Source organism: Phocoena sinus, chromosome 15 (assembly GCF_008692025.1).
Source record: "Phocoena sinus isolate mPhoSin1 chromosome 15, mPhoSin1.pri, whole genome shotgun sequence".
Classification (NCBI taxonomy): Eukaryota; Metazoa; Chordata; class Mammalia; order Artiodactyla; family Phocoenidae; genus Phocoena; species Phocoena sinus.
In genome coordinates, this window is record NC_045777.1 from 80,817,232 (window position 1) to 80,838,200 (window position 20,969).

General features: G+C 50.7%; 1 protein-coding gene across 2 annotated transcripts in view; it reads right to left on the reverse strand.

Annotated features, from left to right (window-relative positions):
* Positions 1-10,951, reverse strand: part of COL26A1 (collagen type XXVI alpha 1 chain) — a 174,696-nt gene extending 163,745 nt beyond the window's left edge. The window contains exon 1 of one of the 2 annotated variants that reach the window (XM_032603779.1): positions 10,658-10,951. In XM_032603779.1, the coding sequence (XP_032459670.1) occupies positions 10,658-10,815 (158 nt within the window). In that variant the 5' untranslated portion in view covers positions 10,816-10,951. The remainder of the gene's footprint in view (positions 1-10,657) is intronic. The other variant, XM_032603778.1, reaches the window with a different exon arrangement.
* Between the last annotated feature and the right edge of the window lie 10,018 nt (positions 10,952-20,969).

Sequence of the window (20,969 nt, forward strand, 5' to 3'; positions counted from 1 at the left end):
ATGCCCGCCCCCCCAGTCACTGCAGAGAACACCCCCCCCTCACCCTGCAAGACCCACTTCAAACGTGATTCCTCTAGAAAGGCCTTGGCATGTAGCCTTGGTCCACCAGGCCAGCGTTTCCCAAGGTATGGAGTCTGGAACGTCATCCCAACAAAAGGATTCCACAGCCTCATATGTTTGCAAAACCCCCCCTTCTTGGCAATCTTTGCAAGGTTAGCACACCATACACCACAAGCACGAACAGAATGTTTAGTACATATTTCTCTAAGCAGTTTATTAACTTTAACTCATCTAAGCCTAGAATGACCTTATGAAGTAGATCATCCCCATTTTACAGAGGAGAAAACTGAGGCACAAAGACACGCCAAACTCCCACATACCTAACTCCCCTAAACAGGTACTTGTTCATACATCCCTTGCCTACCTGGCCCACTTTGCACATGTTTGTGTCACAGCAAATTCCACACTTGCTCCTGGGTCTTCCCCAACCAGCCTCTGAGCTCATCAAGGGCAGAGGCTGAGTCTGAATCAGCAATCATCTCACTACCCCCAGCACCAAGCATGCAGTAGGTGCTTGTAGTAACTTCCTGAATGTAAGGCTCCAGGGAACCTGGATCCAGTGGCAGGGAAAAGGCCCACCGGTCGGGGATGGGGTGGGGTGGAAAGGGGATCATTCACCCCCCTGGAGTTTACAGAGAACCCCTCCCATTCAGGGCTCAGGGCAGAACACCCCTTCCCCCATGGTTCAGCCCCCAGCTTCAGCCTACAACCGACCGACAGTGGGATCGGAAAAGTTTGGGTGGTTAAATGCCCAGCCTGGATAAGCTCACATGTCCAAGAGGCAGGGGTGGATGGCGGGAAGCCCAGGCTCAGGGCACAGGCCCGGCTCATGCACTCATGTCCCAGGTGGACCCGTCAGGGCCATGCTAGGGACGAAACAGGTAGGAGAAATGATTCCATCTGCGGGGAAGGAGAGCAGGAAGTGAGTTCTCGGTACAAAAACCACAAGCAATCACAGATACAGGAGGCGCAGGGAGCCGCCCACAGAGACGGGAGCAGAGCAGTCCAGGAAGACTTCCTGAAGGAGGGGGTGTGTGACTGCCCCCAGAAGAGGGTGGATCCGAGGTATGGGGTGGGGAGCGGACAGGCCAAGCACCTCAGCTCAGCAGAAAGAACAAGAAAGAGGTTTCGGAGTCAGAGTCTAGAGAACCAGGCAGGGGAACTGGGGTGATGGAGCCAGAAAACCCCTGAATTCCCCCAGGGCACGGGGTCTCCCACTGCAGGTCTTAAGCCAGAGGGGCTGTGGAATCAATTTTCTGAGCCTTGGCAAGCACTTTTTTATGAACTAGATAGAGTACCATAAAAAAGTAAGTATCACATATGGTAATAGTAAGCATGATTCTGTGAAACTTATTTCAGGGGTATGTGTGTGTGCATTTGGGGGGGGTGTGGGGGTGTGTGTACGTGTGTGTAAGTGCGCACGCGTGGACTCAGGCATCATATAAAAGGTATTTCCTACTATGGGTCATGATGAAAGAATCTCAAAAAATTCTGTTTTCCACGCAGTGCTTCCTAAACCTGGTGGCATCCAAAAAAAAAAACCCGCTTGGGGAGGCCATTAAATACAGCTCTCCAGGACCTAGACTTCCTGAGTCATGTGTGGGTCTGAATACCCAATTCTTTAATCACCCCAGTTCATCGTGATGAGCCAGTCAGCACCCTGCTGTATCTAAGACCAGCTAAATAATCTGTGGGACTCATGGCAAACTGAAGTTAAGGGACCCCTCATTCAAAAAGCTGGGTCATAAAAGATAGTAAAATACAAAGTGTTTTCCTCTCTTCTGGGGTCTCTGTGTCTCTGTCTCTCTGGACCTGTCATTTGTTTAGTGTTTCATGCGTGCTCCCTCGTGCACAGGGATCTCTGGGGGGCAAGTGCAGACCCCTCCCTGCAACCCCACGGTGTGTAAGTGCATGTGCCACCCTTCCCACCAGCCAGCGGGCTGAAGCACAGCGCCCCGGTCCGGAGCAGCAAGTGAAGCCAGGCGTAACCCCTTCCCAGGGGCCCACCGTCGTACGACGGATGGGCAACGCTTCAGGGTATTGCAATCTCTCCCCAGGACACACTAGGATCGGTGTGGCCAGAGGCTCTCCCCTGCTGAGTCACCCTTTGAGCACACACCCTGAGCACTGCCAGCCCAGGGCGGGGACTGCAGCTGCCATGTCCCACTCCAGGGTGGCACGGGGTGCAGACACCCAATCCCAGCCCTCTCTGAGCCCAAACCCAGGCTCCGGCCAGAGGCAGAGGGTGGCAGCGGGCACTGGGCAGGGGTGGAGAGCGGGAGGCCAGGTGGACCTGGGGTGCCAGAGGGGTGGGGAGTGAGTAGCGGAGAACCCACCCCAGGGAGGCGGTAGGAGGTGGTGAGAGGTGGGTCATGGTCAAAGCTGAGGGTCAATCTCCTGGTGCCCCATGGTCCCATCGGACTTCACTTACAAAGCACACATTTAAGAATGAGAGTATCGAGAATTTGGAGATGGTGAGCACAAAGCATTAAACTCCAAGCATGGACCCTGCTGAGCATTGCGCCCTGGCCTCTGCACTGGTCAAATGGCCCTGCCTGGGAAGCCGGGGGTGGGGATGGAGAGGCTGGACCAGGAAGAACAGGGAGGAAATAGCACGGTCCAGCACTGTCATCATAGCAGGGATCAGACCCTTTCCAAACCTGACTCCCAGAGAATTTCTCAACGGAAAACCGTAAGCAGTAGCGAGTTCTGAAATCCATCCCATCATTTCTTAGAATAGTCTGAAAACGGGTAAATACCCCAACGTCAGGCCAGAATAGAGCTGTGCTTCTAAAACAGCACAAGCACGTCCCTGGGAGCCACCCTGAAGCCTCCTTCCCCAAAGCTCCCCGGCATCTCCGAAAGGGGTCTTTACATCCACGCAGAGTATGTGACCCGTGCCACTGGGACTGCAAAGTGACCCCCGTGGGACCCACATCCGCTCTGGATTCAGGGCCTTGGTGGGTCCTCGGTGGATGCGATCCGGTTCACTCCACACAACCGACAGAGCCCGACTCTTCTGGGCCCTGGGCTGGGTCGCAAACAGGCGGGTGATTGTCCCACCTGGCGCTCACAGTCTAACGGGGGACGTGGCAGGGAGGACACGGGAAGGGAACATCTGGACACAGCTTAGCTCTGTCACCACGACGCAGCCTTTTTTGACCGTGGACCTCTGGGGAAAGGCTGTCCAACTTTTGAGGATTCAGGGCACACGTGTCCTTGCTCCATCCCCAAGACTCATTCCACATCCCCCCAGAACTGCCTTAAACCTGGGCAAGAGGAGCCCCATCCTGGGCACTGAAGTTTCAAGGACCCCAATCTGGGCCCTCTCCAGCCACACCACACCCCACAGGGCGAGGAGACCATGGGGCCAAGGGGACGTGACCCTCCAGAGACCACAGCCTCCCTTATGGAGCAAAGGTGGGTACCCAGGGGCCTGGAACTCCCTCCCCAAACAGCTGGGCACACTCAAGCAGGAGGTATGGCCAAGTGGCAGTTGTCAGGGTAAGGAGAGGGAGTTCTGGGCTGGACTAGAGTGTCCACGGGGTGTGGGTGAGGCCTGATCAGGGCGAGGTATCTGGCAGGACACGGAGGGAAGGGGAAGGCGGCTCTTCCTGCACCACCAAGTTCCCACACAAAATTCATGGAGGCAAGACTTCTGAACCTGAGCCTCGACCCCCACCCCCAGGTCACGAGAAGGGTGTGTTTGTCAAGGCCAATGACAGAATTTATTTTATTTAACAGTCCATAAGCTTGAATTATATCTTTTAAATATTTAGACATACACTGTGTGGGCTTCCCTCTGTACCCTTGCCCCAGACCCCTCAAATGTGAGGAGTGGGTCGGGCTGGCAGGTGGTATAGGCCAGGGAAGGCCGCTCTCATCCCCACAAGGCTATTTTGACCCAGCGTCATTGAAGTGTCATCTTCAAATGTATCCCAAGAAAAACCTGCTGATGGGAATACAAAATGGTGTTAACTTCTATGGCGGGAAATTTGACACTATCTGGCAGAATTACGCGTGCATTTACCTTTTCACTCAGAAAATCCGCTTTAAAAAAATGCATCCTAGGGGGCTTCCCTGGTGGCGCAGTGGTTGAGAGTCCGCCTGTCGATGCAGGGGACGCGGGTTCGTGCCCTGGTCCGGGAAGATCCCACATGTCGCGGAGCGGCTGGGCCCGTGAGCCATGGCTGCTGAGCCTGCGCGTCCGGAGCCTGTGCTCCGCAACGGGAGAGGCCACAACAGTGAGAGGCCCGCGTACCACCAAAAAAAAAAAAAAAAAATGCATCCTAAAGATTCATTTGCAAAAATATGAAATGAATAACTCACAAGGCTATTTATTATGGCATTACACGTGACACAAAAGGTTAGAACAACACGATGTCTATCAGTAGGGGACTTGCTGAAAAAACTACAGTCGTTGGCACCACCGAGAACTACAGAGCTACAAAAATGAATACAGGAGGGCATTCCCTGGAGGTCCAGTTGTTAGGACTCAGCGCTTTCCATTCAGGGGCCCGGGTTAGATCCCTGGTCGCGGAACTAAGATCTCGCAAGCCGCAGGGCATGGCCAAAAAAAAAAAAATGAATGCAGGAGATGAACATTCTGGTGATGGCTGGACAACCCTCTGAATGTATTTAATATCACCAAACTGTACGCTTAAAGATGGTTAAGATGGTAAGCTTTATGTGTGTTTTCACCACAAATTTTTAAATCGTGAAAAACAAAATAGATGCAGAAGCTATCTATGCCCTGATCTAGAGCAAGCTCCACAGTACAATGTGAGACAAAAAAAGCCAAGTGCAGAAGAACAGTGCTACTAGTACAGCACCTCTGCAAAAGAAGAAAAGGAAGGGATAAACAAGGTTCTGCTGTATAGCGCAGGGAACTATAGTCAATATCCTGTGATACACCACCATGAAAGGAATATAAAAAAGAATTATGTATATGTATACATACATATGAATCACTTTGCTGTACAGCAGAAATTAACACATTGTAAATCAACTAAACTTCAATAAATTCTTTTTAAAAAGAAAGAAGACACACACACTTACATTTGCGAAATGAAACAATGGAAAGATAAATCAAAAATGAATTCAAAACATGATTCCCTACAAATAGTAGATAAGCGGGAAATTATTTATGCAAGTATTCCAGTAATTAAATGAAAAAGAAATGTCAGAATTAGAATAGGACCGCTTTGTAAGCCTTAATGAAATAATGACCTAGGCAGTGATCATCAACACCTGTTAACATCACAAGAGGAGAGATGACAAGATGTTGTGTGATTCCTGATATGATTCTTTTTTTTTTTTTTTCCGGTATGCGGGCCTCTCACTGCTGTGAGCCTCTCCCGTTGCGGAGCGCAGGCTCCGGACGCGCAGGCTCAGCGGCCATGGCTCACGGGCCCAGCCGCTCCGTGGCATGTGGGATCTTCCCGGACCAGGGCACGAACCCGTGTCCCCTGCATCGGCAGGCGGACTCTCAACCACTGCACCACCAGGGAAGCCCCCTGATATGATTCTTAATGGAAGAATGCTACACAACCATAGAGGTAATTTTGCCCAAACAAACAATAATAAGGAGGAGGAGAAGGAACCAAAATCCAATCGAGCCTCCCTATCCAATTTCCAATTTTCTGGACACACTGAGGACAGGGGAGCACGTTAACAGGCACCATGAGGATATAATCAAACAAATCCTGAACAAGGAAAACGCTATCAAAGCCTAGTTTCTTCAAAACAAATTGCAAAGTAAAGAGAGCAAAGAAGGAGGGAACCTATAGGCAGTGGTATTCTGGTGAAGGTTTGACACCCAGCTCTCCAGGAAAAAAATGTCATGCTCTCCCATATCAGTCAGCTCAGGCTTTCATAACAAAACACCAGAGACTGGGTGACTTAGGCACCAGACATTTATTTCTCAGATCTGGAGGCTGGAAAGTCCAAGATCAAGGCTGATTTAGTTCCTGGTGAGGACCATCTCTTTGGCTTGCACACAGCAGAGTTCTCTCTGTGTCTTCACATGGGAAGGAGAGAGAAAGAGAGAAAAGGTGCCCTGGTCTCTCTTCCTCTTCTTATAAGGGCACAAATCCCATCATGGGGACCCCACCTTCAAGATTTCATCTAAACCTTCATCTTCATAATTACCTCCCAAAGGCCCCACCTCTAAATACCATCACATTGAGAGTCAGGGTTTCAACATATGAATTGCGGGATGGAGGGAATATAAGCGTTCAATCCATAACACCTCCGGATATGATATAACACGATCCACTGGACCAACTATAAAGCGTTCTTGTTCTCCCCCACCACCGTCAAAAAAAAAAGATCCTAAATCTAATCAAACATTTACACCTAATCTCTAACATAGAAGAGATACAGGGCATAGAGGATCCAATTATTTACACCACTGTGAAGCAGTCAGGCAAATCTAACCTGGGATTCTACAGGACAACTGGTCTTCTTCACCAAGTCAATGGCAGGGGGAAAAGCCTTCTTTTATTAATTTTTTAAAAGTATTTATTTGTTTGGCTGCGCCGGGTCTTAGTTGCGGCACACAGGATCTTTAGTTGCAGCATGTGATATCTAGTTCCCTGACCCCCTGGATCGAACCCAGGCCCCCTGCACTGGGAGTGCAGAGTCTGAACCACTGGACCACCAGGGAGGTCCCTGGAAATGCTTTCTTTTAAAGGAGAGGACTCTCCCACAATGAAAAAGACTAAAGAGACACAACAACAAATAAGTGGACAGGAAGTTGAAGGTCAAAAAGCAGTGAAGATGGCTGGGCCGTGGGGAGCCTTCCCCCTGCCACCACTTGCCAGAGCAGAGGATTCTAAAGCGTCTAAGAATTCCTCATTTGAACTTGGCTTTCCAGGCCACTGTGAAGGTATTACTCATCAAGGTTAGAGGATAGGACCTACTTATTTAACCATCCGTTAGCTTGATTCATAACCTGTAGATATTCAGCCATGTAGTATGTGGTCTCTCTTTGTTCTCATGCCTCGGGTCCTGTACAGAAGGAATAGGTTTATGGAATGCGTGTCACTCTTCAGGGCAGAAGCACAAAGCAACTCTGTCCCTCATCCCCTGTCCCACGAACCAGCCCTCTGGATGTATTCATTCCTTCCTCTGCTTAAAATCCAGGCAGGTCCCACCACTCTTCCGGTTTCTCTTAGAAGAACATTTCCACTCCAAGAATATTAACTCTTATCCAAATTAAAACCTCTCCATCAACAGCTGGGAGATGTGCACCCCAGATGGGGTGCAGGGCCCCCTTTCTGGTTCTCACTCCTCGTGCCCGGAAGACTTGCTGCTATGTTGGACCCTTTAGGGTTGGATACAGATATGAGGAGCAGACAACAGACAAGACTTCTAATCACCATCTGTGAAAGGGAGGGAGGGAATGATCGGGGGAGGGAGGCGGGGAGAAGAGTGAGATATACATCCATTAAAGAGTTTCACCAATGTGTTATCCTTATACTGGGAAGTTCTTCTGGGAAGAAGGGCTGGGCAGCTGAGAGGCTCCATCCTTGTGCAACCCTGCTGGTCAATTAACGCTACACTTCCCTTTAGCTTTTATTTGGCATCCTAACAGCACTGTGGATGACAAAAGTCATGAGTGGCCCAAACACAGGGCTGCAAGATTCTACTGGAATCAGGCCTCTAAGGAATTGGGGTCCTCTTCTTTTTGCCAAAATAGCTTCATCAGAGGGGCCCACCCTGGGCTTGTGATGGAGGTCACCAGAGCAGAGCATCCCTGGGCAAAGCAAGATGCCCCCAGCATGTGTTAGACACAGACACCCAGCCCAGGAAGGTAGGTACAGGTACACACACATACACACACACACACACACACACAGAGAGAGAGAGAGAGAGAGAGAGAGAGAGAGAAAGGAGAACACAAACTGCCAACAGGAGCAATAACCATGAAATAAAACTATTTGTCAAGAAACAGCCCTATAGCCCTGCCCATCAGCTGGAACCAAGCCACTGTAAACACATGTATGGAGCCAAGCAGAGGCCAAAGCTGCGAAGAACCCTGTGCCAAACGCCGTCCCCAAGGCTTCCGCTTCTGGAGCGAATAACACACAGGAACATGTGACACCAGGCCAGCTCCAGCCCATAACTTGCCCGGACCCGAATCAGGTGCCTGCAGCGCCCACGCAGGGCTTTGCATGGAAGGGCTCAGGTACAGTCCGGAACACCCATCTCAAGCATCTGGAACTCGCCCCAAGTCCTAACACCTCCCAATATGCTATTCAGAAATCCGTTTTCCACAAATTCATCCAGATCCTCCCTGAATCTAATTATACCTTCTCCCTGCTCCCGGCCTGGTAGAAAGAGTTCTGGAAGATTACACTTGTTTGGGTCTCTTTTTTTTTTTTTTTTTTTTTTTTTTTTTTTTTTTTTTTTTTATGCGTTACGCGGGCCTCTCACTGTTGTGGCCTCTCCCGTTGCGGAGGACAGGCTCCGGACGCGCAGGCCCAGCGGCCATGGCTCACGGGCCCAGCCGCTCCGCGGCACGTGGGATCCTCCCAGACCGGGGCACGAACCCGCGTCCCCTGCATCGGCAGGCGGACTCTCAACCACTGCGCCACCAGGGAAGCCCCTGGGTCTCTTTTTATTTGTGCTAAAACTATCCTTTCCAAGTGTCTCTGGAGTCCCCAAGTTCCAGCCCACCGAACGCCAGAACCCCCGTCCCCGTTCACTGGCTCCCTTCATGGACTTCCCCTCTGGCCCCTCTCTGCATGCAGAGTCCAGGCTGCAGGAGCCTCCACCCCCCACCCCACCCCCACTCCCAGCCCCCAACACACACACACTTTTGAATTACAAAAGTAATACATGAATAGACCCTCCTTGTAAAACATGCAAACAAGACACAAGCAAACAGAGGGAAAAAATGGGAGTCCTCTTTCACTCTCCCCTAGTCCAGCCCCAGGTCTCTCCCTATAGGTAACTGACAAAAATGGTTTCCTACCAACTGTTTTCCTGGATATATATAGATAGACAGAGAGATAGATATCTAGATATAGATGGAATTTTTTTTCATAAGTGAGATCATGCTATACATATCATTCTGCGATTTGAGAAGCTGAGTTTTTAAAATATGCTCCTATAGAAGCATGCAGAGTCCACACTACTGTGGGTGTTTGGAGAGTAATACTAATAGGAGCCTGGGAGAAGTACTTCCAAACAAAATGAAGGAAATAAAATTGCATGCAAAATTTTCCTGAAGCACTTTAAATGCTCTTCTGAGAACCGCCTTATCCAGCCATTAAGTGCACCGCTCTTCTCAACACAAAATATCCCTGTCTCCTTGATACAAGACGTTGCCAGAATTCATCTTGGTAGCCCTCCCTAGCTTGGTAAACACCATGGAGGACAAAAGAACTGGGACCTTATGGAGCAAGGTTTATGGACCTTGCTCCAAAAACGATAAGCAGAGTGGGGCCATAGAAAGCACAGGATTTGGAGAAAGAAGACAAGAGGTGAGCCCTGAGTTGCCACCGAATTTGGGGACCTCTCTCTGAGCCTCAGTTTCCTCCGTTAAAGGAAAGATAATACTCTAATAGCTAACCCTGGGGTGGTGTTAGGATCAAAAGAGATGGATGATACCAATGCATGTTGTGTGTTCTAGAAGGCTATTACAGCCGTGTGAGTCGTAATTACTATTAAATGGGAAAAGCTAAATTCGAATGAGTTACGCAGACAGGGATTTGGCAACTTTTACTTGAGTACTTAACGCGTTTTCTGGGGGAATTCAACCACGGATTGAAAAGTTGCTGCCCTAACCGTCCTGGGGTGGCCAGGGCGCCACCTGCCGGCGGAGGAGGAGGCCGCGGGTGGGTCCGGGCACCGCGGGCTCCGTGACCCTGCTCCCTCTCGGACCCCACCACGGACTCATGCGATCGGAGCCGGCACCACGTTCCCAGGTGGCTGGGGAGCCGCAGCCGAGGCTCCTCCGCGGGCCCAGCCCCAAAGACCGGACGGAATCGCCCCTCCGGTGTCCCTGGCGGCCGGCGTGAGAGTAGGGGGCCCGGATGCAAGGCCTTGGCATCGCGGGAACCTGCTCCCCAACACAAAGCCCCGGCCGCGCAGGTGAGCTCGGCGGAGCCACGTGAGCCGGTAAACGTCCAGGAACCGAGCCACCGAGCCCCAGCCAGCCACGGTCACCCCTTCGCGCGCCCCCGCCGCAGGTCTGAGCCACCTCCACCCGGATTCGGGAGCCGAAGGGGCGAAGGTTGGGAGAGCAAGGGAAGGAAGTGGGGGTGGGCGCGGCCAGAGATCACCGCAGTCCCAGCCCCGCACCTTCAGTCTCTCCGCCCCGAGCCCCCAGCCCCCACTGTCTGTGCCCCGATCATCCCGCGTCCCCAGCCCCCCCAGTCCTCGACCGCCCCACGTCCCCAGCCCCCAATCCCACCTTCCCAAGCCCCAAACCCCGCCCCCGCGCCCCCAGACCCAGACGGCCCCGAGACCCGGCAGCCTGCGCCCCCAACCCCCAATCCCAAGATCCCAAGCCCCAAACCCCACCTCCCCTCGCCCCCAGCCCCGGGCTGCCGCGCGCCCCCAGGTCCCGCCGCCCCCAGCTACTCACCGGCGGCTCCCGTAGCCGCTGCCGGGAGAGCCGGAGCCCTGCTCAGGATAGCCGTGCTGCTGCAGGGCTGCGGCAGGGAAGGGGTAGAGGAAGCCGGTGGCCAGCGCCGACCCGCAGAGGCAGCAGCACGCCCAGGGCAGAAGCAGGGCCAGCTTCATCTTGCGCTGCCGCCCGCAGGGACCCGGAGTCCCGGGCGGGAGGACAGTCGGGAGCGCACCGACGGCCGGACCGAACCCGCGGCCCCCGCCGGGAGCCGAGCGAGCGCGCCGGTGAGCGAGCGGAGCGCACGTCCGAGCTGGAAATGTCTGGGGGGCGCCCACGCCTCTCAGGGCCGCCTTTTCAAATTCGGCGAGGTGGGCTCTGCGCCGTCAAAGGGGGCGTGGGGCTTTCTCATTAACCCTCGGCGGTCCGGGGCCGAGGAGGCGGCAGTGGCGGCAGAGCTGGGGTTCCTCCTCCGCTGGGGGTCCGGGGAGCCGCGCGCCCCGAAAGCCAGATCTTGTGCCTGGGTCCCCAAACACACGCTCTTTAGAACCTTCCCAACCAAACCCTCTTCGGGTCGCAAGTGCTTACGGAGCACCCACTCTGTGTCTGGCAAGTTCACCTGGGCAATGTTGTTTAATCCCTACAGCACTGCTCTCTATATAAGGTGATGCCGTTCCATTTTTCAGAGGTACAAACTGAGGCTCAAAAAAGTTAAGCAGAAAAAATACACACTCCTTGTCCAAGGCTCTTTTGACCAAACCATTGCACACCCAGACTTCCCCAGAATTCTATCCTCCTTTCACCTCCAGCCTCTACCTTGCCAGCTGTCTCTCTAAGCTGAGAAGCAGCTGGGAAGGAAGGAAGCATTTGATGTGGGGTGAGAAGTTGTCCCTAGACTCACTGATTCATGAGGCATCGTATCTGGGAAGGAGCTGGGGGAAGATGTAATACAATCCCACCTTTTACAGATGGGAAGGCTGGGTCTCAGATCGCACACTGAGCCCAAGGCCAGCCTGGTCCCAAGTTGGTCTTTTCTGGACCACAGGATCCCCATAGGGCTTGCACCCAGCACAAAGCAGGGGGGACCTGAAATCCATCCTGTGCCCCACTCCCCCAGGGAGAAAGTCTTTTTCTAATTCTCCCCAGAGCAACCAAGGGTTGGCAGAGGTCCTGAGGCCAGCTCTGTCCCTGCTAACAGTGGGGAACTCCTAGTCCGTAAAATGCCAGTAGGACTGGAGAGAAGCCATCAAGTATGGAAGTGCTCCGTGGACTGCAACCCATTTTGTAAAAGAACTGTGGGACTGTTGTTAAAGGAAGAACCGGAAGATGCTGTTGAAAATGTGGAGGGAAAGGGCCGCTCCCAGGGCTTTTGTCCTCTTGTTTACATATCCCAATATGTATCCATATGTACATTTCCCCTATGTACCCTCTTGAGTACAAATCCCAAGATATCATCTCCAACCCCCTTTATCCTCTCCCCAAACCACCCATTCAATTTCCTCAAATCCTACCTGGGCCTTTTATTTCTTTTTTTTTTTTTTTGGCCACTACGCATGCAGAATCTTAGTGGGATCTTAGTTCCCCCACCAGGGATTGAAACCTCACCCCCTGCAGTGGAAGGGTAGAGTCTTAACCACTGGACTGCAGTCCCCTGCCTGGGCCTTTTAAATGGAACTTCCACACTTCCCAAGTCCAGAGTTTCCATCTAGGAATCGGGATGAACAGTCCATCTCAGAGTGGACAGCCCACTAATGGGAAACGTCACTTGCACCTAGGACCACTTCCTTCATCTTGTCCTCCATCGTTTTCTCAAGGCCTAAAAGATTTGGAGAATTCGGGTTATCAGGGGATTTTCAGTGCCTCCCCCAAAAGGAATCTGAACTGTGTTCCTTGGGCTGTTTTCCAACACCCAATAAATGATGAGGTTATCCTCCCCCCCAACCCCCCGCCAGGAATTTGTAAGCATCTGTCTTCCTCCTTTCCCTCCTTTACTTGCATAGTGAGATCTTAAAGACCAGAGGAATTCCACGTTGCTGTAAATTGGCTTTATGCTGTAGACACTGCAGTAAGGGAACAAGAATTTAGTTTTTATCTTAAATTCATTTTTCCAGTGCCACGGGCTGCACCCAAGCTAGAGGGACCAAGGACAGGAAAGGATACCACTATTCTGTAACTGCAGGATTCTTTCAGGATGAACAGCTTTAGGAAAAGAATTAATACATCCCAGAAACTTCAGGACTAAGCCAGGTCTAGTTTGGTCCTCTATTTCACTTCTAGGACAAAAAGTTCATTCTGGCCCTGTGAACATGTATTGAGAAACTTCTGCATGTCCAGCACTGTCCTGGTGCAGTGAACGCTCTTAGAGAAGCAAATAACATGGTTCTCACCCTCAGGCTGCTTACATTATTCTTTAGGAAGCGTTAAAATGGGCTTTTTTTTTTTCCTTCAAAAGCCACCAGGGACTTCCCTGGTGATCCAGCGGTTAAGAATCCGCCTTCCAGTGCAGGAGACGTGGGTTCAATCCCTGGCCGGGGAACTAAGATCCCACATGCTTCGGGGCAACTAAGCCTGCACGCCACAACTAGAGAGCCCACACGCCCCAACTACTGAGCCCTTGTGCCCTGGAGCCCCTGCCACAACTAGAGAGAAACCTCCGTGCCACAACGAAAGATCCTGCGTGCCATAACCAGGACCCGACGCAGCCAAAAATAAATAAAAATTTTTTAAAAAGCCAGCAGGCAGTCTGGAGAAAACTCTGCAAACAAGAGTAGGTTCCATTTAGAGGGCAAGGGATTAAAAAGACAAAGATGCAGAAAATCAAGAAATGTGATATCACACACACCACCCAGATGCAGAAGCCCCAGGTCTGCTCCTGGTGCCCCTGCTGACTTGCTGGGTGACCTGGAGTAAACCCCTTCCCTCTCCGGTCCTCCCCAGCATCTTCATTTGTAAAATGAAGAGTGGAGTGGCTTGTCTCTGAAGACCTTTCCAGTTGTGGCCTTCTATAATTCACTTTCCCTTTATCCTCCACTCCTATCACCAAGGCAGCTGTGGATAAACCCAACCCTAGCAAGCCATCACTCTTGTAGGCAAGATTTCCAGCGGCAGCAGCCCCGTAAGGAGGGCCATGGGAGCCGAGAAGAATGGAGAAGGTTTCTGTGGTATCACATTCTAACCCCTCCCTCACCCCCAGAGGACATCAGGTAGTAGAGTCAAACTCCAACCAGTACCAGCTGTGTGACCTTGGACAGGTTACCTAACCTCTCTGAGCTTCTTCGTCCGTAAAATCAGAATAATAACTGTACCTAATGTATGGGTATGCTAAAAGAATTCAATGAATTATTCACACAAAGTGCTTGGAATCATGTGCCTGACACATTGTAATGCTCAATAAATGTTAATGATTATTATTTGCAGAGCTTTGGTGAAGGATAAAACTGAAGAATGGCTCCCTTTTCAAAGCCCCAAGTGGGCTCATACCCAGGAGTGCTTGGAGCTTTCTCAGGAGACTCTGGAGCCCCGGGATAAACCTGGTACATCTTTCTCTGTGGTTGACAGTTTAAAATGAAACTTTATTTTAAAACAAATACGGGAATAGTATTGAATAGAATGCGCCATTTGCATTATTTTTCAAGATAAAACATACTTGTGAGCGGCGGCAAAAGAGGGAAAGTTTGAACAGCCCCTAACTGAGGGGCGTACTGGTGCCCTCAGAAGGTCCAGCGCCTCCTCAAACGTCAGCCACCCCGGCTGGCCCCTGATCCAAACTCCACACGAGCACTGGTCTCTGTATTTCTATACTGTGCCCACGGCACTCACCAAATACAAGCTAAAGCCCCAGGAGAGACAGAAGCCACAATCAAGCAGTGAAGCCTTGGAGTTGGGACCGGGGTCGTAGTTCTGGCTCCCTCCTCCTCTCTTCCTTGGTGATCTTCAGGCATCACACAGCGTGCCCCCACCCCCAGACCTCGATAAAATGGAAACTGGACAAATGAGGGTCAGCAGGGCGCCACAGAGCCCTTAACTCCTCGACCTCTCACCACAACTCTGACACAATCAGGGTTCTCAGAATCTCCCCAGTTTTCATCATACAAGGAGATGAGAGAAGTGATCTGTCTGCGATCTTGTGCTCTCTCCCCCGTCTGTAAGTTCAAAAGCGCCTTAGAAACGGGGTTGTTTGTACAAAGAGGGATCAGATTTCTTGGTGGAGGTAGACAAAGCCCCCGACACACACACACTAGAGAAGTGGGCTCCTCCGCAACTATGTTTCCAGGCCCTTCTGATAAGAAAATATCAGTCAGCATCCTCTTGGGCAGACAAAAAGCAGATCTTCACTTCTGCTGAAGTCAGCAGAGAGACCAACTGAACGGAGAAGTAAATACTCATCAAGCTGAAGCCAAGGTAAATACTGACCTTCTGGCATGATAAACCCTCCTGTTAATCTAAAACAGAAATCTGCCCCTCCCCCGTGAGTACCCTTACAGGACATGGATCCTGCAATTCTCCCAGAAGTTCAGGGAAGCAATAGTAGGGACAGCCTGGTTTTCATACTGATCTCTTTAGCAGCCCATCCTCCCAGCTGTTCCAGATCCCAGGCCAGCACAGGAATGGGCTGGATTGACTCAACGTAGTGGGACAGTTGCAACAAAGGGCCTTCTTTGTTTTGCTCCAAACTTTCTGTACTTGGCCAGGGGCAAAATATGAGAATGTGGATATAATGGAAGCTGCCGACTCTGAATTTTCTTCTTTACCTGGACACCCGCAAAATTCCACCCAACCCTATAAAAGGGAACACTTCCTTGCTCAGCATACCTGTTTCCCTAAACTTTGGCAGTGAAATAGATGTTCAGAAGACAGCAAATTAAGACAAATACTTCATGCATCTAGGTCTTTTTTGCATTAACATTCACGTATGGCTTTAGCAAGTCGACTGTCTCTGTCTTCTCTTGTAAGAAATAAAGAAATGATGACACACACACACACACACACAAAGTAGACAGCAAATTAGATGGCTACCACCATAGCCCGTGATCTTAAACACAAATTTGGAAGGGAAAATGAAGCATTAAAAGCAAAACCTAAAAAACACTAAAAACATGGAGTCTGCCCAACTACCAATGCCAAAAGCCCAACTCAAATGTGGTGATAAGAAGTTTGACTGCTGACTAATGCAGCCACAGCTAAACAAATGCTTCCCTAAGAACTTAATGAGATTACTGGGAAAAAATGAAGAAAGGGGATGTCTTTTTCTGGCTGGCTGCTATAACAGAATCCCATAGACGAGGGGGCTTAAAAACAACAGAAATTTATTTCTCACACTTCAGGAGACTGGAAGTCCAAGATCAAGGCACCAGCAGATTCGTAGCCAGGTGAGGACTTGCTTCCTCGTTCACAGAGAGCTGTTTTCTCACTGTGTCCTCACATGGTGGAAGGTGCAAGGGAGCTCTGTCGGGTCTCCTTTATAAGGGCACTAATCTCACTCAGGAAGGCTCCACCCTCATGACCTAACCACCTCCCAATAACCCCACCTCCTAATACCAAAACCTTGGAGGTTAGGATCTCAACATAGGCATCTGGGGGGAACACAAACATTCAGTCCATTACAGCTATAAAATAAAGAAGACGCAACACCTGGGGAGTGCTGGCTTAACAAGCTTTATCCTCGCACAGGCATGAAGATGTAGGGGGTTTAGACACATTGAACCCATGTCAATGATATCCCTCCCTAGCTGCCCCTAGCTGGGGGTCTGTGGTGGGGGATCTGCTCAGGGTTCCCCACCCTGGTTCTCCATACCCCCTCCACTGCCCAGTTCTGCAGTTCAGCACTTGGGGCTCCTACATGAGAGCTTGTTGGTAAAACAAACCGTGAGTGAAAAGGAGAGCCATCAGGGCAGGTAGGTAACAAGAGAGACGTTGGGCTTAGAAAAGGAAAGGGGGAAAAAAAAAACATGCAGGAAAAAAGAATTAAACTTGTTCTCTGAGTCACAGGGATGAATTGGGGGCCAATGGATGGAAGATGCCAGCTGAATATAAGGAAGAACTTTGAAATAGGTTGTCCACAGTTGGATTTAGCTGCATGGTGGGTTGAGGGGTGAGTTCCCCATCACTAGCGGGATCCAGCCAGAGAGTGGGGTAGCACCTAGTAGAAACATTATAATTAAGCAGAAAGCACTACCTATGGCCCTGAGACCATGATTCTTGAACCTCAGAGACAAGAAAGGGATTTAATTAACTGTAGAATTTTCCCTGAACAGGCATGAATAAGTATGGTAGACTTTACCAGTGCTCACCAACATCTGGATCTCCTGTCATCTCTGGGCACAAAGAAAACCTCCCTTACCAGCCTCTCTTGCAGTTAGGCAAGGTCATGTGACTAGCTCTGGCCAGTGAGCTCTGCGCAGAAGGGAGCTGTGCCACGTCCAGGACAAAGAGGAAAGAAAGAGTATGAGTTCTCTCCAAGCCTTCTCTGTCCCTGCCACAGCAGATGTTCTCCAGGCTGGGCCTTTGTCAGCCTGAATCCCTGAGTGCATCCTCTGCCACCTGTTCCCATCCTGCCTTCCTTGTCTGTCCTGCTGCCACACTACCCCCACTTCCACCTACCCCCACCCCCACCCCATGCTCCAGCCACAGAGCAACACTTGCATTCCCTCAACAGGCCGAAATCTTTCCCACTGCCTATGGCTTTGCACAGATTGTTCTCTCTATCTGGCATGTTTTTGGCATAGACTGAATGTTTTTGTCCCCTCCAAATTCATATGTTGAAATCCTAACCCTTAATGTGATGAGGCCTTTGGGAAGTGAGTAGGTCATGAGGGTGGAGCCCTAATGAATAGGATTAGTGCCCTTATAAAAGACCCCACAGAGCTCCCTCCCCTCTTTGGCCATGTGGGGACACAGCAAGGTGATGACCCTCTATAAACCAGGAATCAGGCCCTCACCAGACACCACATCTGCTGGCACCTTGATCTTGGACTTCCCAACCTCCAGAACCATGAGAATTATCATCCCCCCAGTTCATGATATTATAGCAGCCCAAATGAACTAAGACACTTCCATCCTCACTCAGTCTCCTCCTGGTGAGCCTTCTTCAGGACGCACCTCGTCACCAAGTCCCCCCAACTAGGATTGATACCCATCCTGTGCTCCCAGAGGTCTTTCCACAACCTTCTTAGTCCACACACACTTCCACTTGCCATGGTTACTTCTTAACATGTTTGCTGTCTCCCCTACCACACATTACACACTCTAAGAACAAGGGTAGTTTCCCACCCATCTCTGTCTCCCTGGGGCTAACAGCATCACACTCAGTCCAAGCTAAATAAATATTAGCTGGATATCTGAGTAAATCAATGAACCACTTGGTTCATTTTCCCAAGCCCTCAGGAAGAGGAGGGCCAGTGTTGGGAACCTGAGCAACACAATTGTTTACTCTGTATTCTTCCTTCTTTGCCTGTGACAAAGAAAAAGAGAGAAGCACAAATGAAAATGTCAGGTGGTTCCTACAGATGACCAGACCAAAGAAGGAACTTGCCATTCATTTCAAGAGAGACTGGTATCTACCCCACTCACATCTCTATCCAAAATTGAGTTTATCCTAACTTAAGAAAGGATTGTCAGGTGCAATCTTCAAACCAGAAGTCTCCAGATAGCCCCGTAAATACCAGCCCACCAACATCTTATAAGGATTTACCATATTGGTCTTTGCTGCATATAATCGAAAACACCTTCCCAGTGCTTCTCGGAAGGCATCTTCTGCTGAAAAGCAGAGAGGAAGGCAGACCATGTTCCCTAAGGGTGGTTTTGCACTGATACCAAGACCCAAAACAAAGAGAATGAAAAGGTTGTTCCACTTGATAAAACCTCAGTGCAGGGACTTCCCTGGTGGTGCAGTGGTTAAGAATCCGCCTGCCAGGGACTTCCCTGGTGGTGCAGTGGCTGGGAATCTGCCTGCCAATGCAGGGTACATGGGTTCGAGCCCTGGTCTGGGAGGATTCCACATGCTGCGGAGCAGCTGGGCCCGTGTGCCACAGCTACTGGGCCTGCGCTCTGGAGCCCGCGAGCCACAACTACGGAAGCCCACGTGCCACCACTGCTGAAGCCCACATGCCTAGAGCCGGTGCTCCACAACAGGAGAGACCACTGCAATGAGAAGCCCGCGCACTGCAACGAGGAGTGGCCCCCGCTCGCCACAACTAGAGAAAGCCCGCGCGCAGCAGCCAAGACCCAATGCAGCAAAAAATTAATTAATTAATTAAAAAAAAAAAAAAGAATCCGCCTGCTAATGCAGGGGACACAGGTTCGATCCCTGGTCCAGGAAGATCCCACATGCTGCGGAGCAACTAAGCTCCTGCGCTACATCTACTGAGCCCGCGAGCCACAGCTACTGAAGCCCGCGCACCTAGAGCCCGTGCTTCCCAACAAGAGAAGACACCGCAATGAGAAGCCCGCACACCACAACCAAGAGTAGCCCCCACTCGCTGCAACTAGAGAAAGCCCGCACACAGCAACAAAGCCCCAACACAGCCAAAAACAACTAAACAAATAAATAAATAAATTTATTTATTTTTTTAAAAACTCACTTCAATTTACTATCATGAAATATCTGTTTGAAGTCGAGACAAGTTCTAGATAAGCCCTTCATTGAGAAACCAGGAAAAAAGGGGAGGGGCGTGAGAAAGCAGCCAGAGTGGAACTCTGATTACAGAGTCATTAATTAAGACCACGACAGTCCATGGAATTGCCTTTGATTGGAAAAATAGATGACTGCAGAATTAAAGGCTTTGGGGGAAAATCTTTTCATGCTTAAGGAGAGCCAAAACTTCTTTCAAGGATTTTGAAATTAAGGCACTATTAAAGCTAAGGCGTTGGTTGTGACCAGAAGACCCTGTCAATTTAATCAAAATCTTATGGGGAGGAGGGGGACCAAGAAAATGACCCGTTCTGTTTCAAAGCCCTGTACAGCTGTCTGATTCCACACACAGGCTTTTTTTAGGCTGGCCTGGACACCCTCACAGAGCCACCCAGAGGGACCCTGCCATGGGATCTTGGGGGGAAGCAGCCCCCAAGTCCAGCGTGCACCTCTCGGTGCTATCCAGAGGCTGCTACCCACCTGGTGTGAGGGTGGGGCTCAGGGTGCAGCACCAGCCTGGTCCCGCCCGAATCTCTCCCTGGTGTCCCCACTGCCATCTCCTGGCCCTCCAGCAAGCATCCAGGCCCAACAGAACCCCAGCTCAGACACTTACTGCAGGGTGCTTTGGGCAACTTTCTTAACCTCCCTGAACTTCAGTTTCCTTCTCTCTCTGTGAGGTGGAAAGAATATTCTCACCCAGGGTCACTAGGAAAATCCATACCTATATACATTCACACCGATAATATTTGAAAAGAACCGGGCCTATGGAAGCTCCATGTGTATTGGTTCTCTTCCTCACTTCCTCTCTCCAACCCTTCCCTAAGTGACCTTCAGAAAAGATGGTTCTAGAATGCAGATCATATCATTGCCCTCCAGGACTTTGCAGAGGGTGCCAAGGATTTAGATTTGACTTCACTTTGAGCCTGATGCTCAGACCAAAAGGCCCTCTTGGCCTCACCCCATGCCCTGCCTGCTTCCCTCAAACACCTGCCATGGCTCCCGATTGCCTACAGAATAAAGTCTGAACTCTCTGAACTGGCATTTTTCAAAGCCCTTCATGAACTGGCCTCAAACTACCCTTCTGGAATCATCTCTCACTGCTTCCTTCTTTACCAGCACATATCCCAGAGCAAGCCATATACACAGGGTTGGGAAATTGCATGAGCTAAGATGCAACAGTGCATGGCTCAGTGCCCAGGACCCAGAGGACTTGGGGAGACAGATAAGTGAACCCCCAGATACAAGCAGTGTGACACCTGCATGGAGTGTGTAGGGAGTCTCAGGAGAGGGACTGGCTGCTAGACCAGCCTGTGGCAGTTAAAGGTGTCTCAGAAGAGCCCTATGTGAGCTAAGACCTAGGGACGCGTAGAAGTTTGCCTGAGAGAAAGTGGGGACAGTGCACAGAAGGGGAAAGGAGGAGCAGGGGCAGAGAAGATGTGGGCGAGGGCAAGAGATGAGGCCAGTACAGCTGCACCGGCCCAGACACATCATTAGGGGGCTTAGTGGGCCAAAGCTGTCTAATTGCAGAGAATGGAGCCCCCTGGAGGAGTTTCAAGAAACAAGGGACAAGAAATAATCAGGTTTGCATTTTAGGAACATTTCTCTGGCTGCAGGATGTAGAGCAAACAGGCACAGGGTAGGTGAGAGGCTGGGAAACCAGTTCAGAAGCTCTTGCAGAAACCTGACTAGAAGTGGAGATGG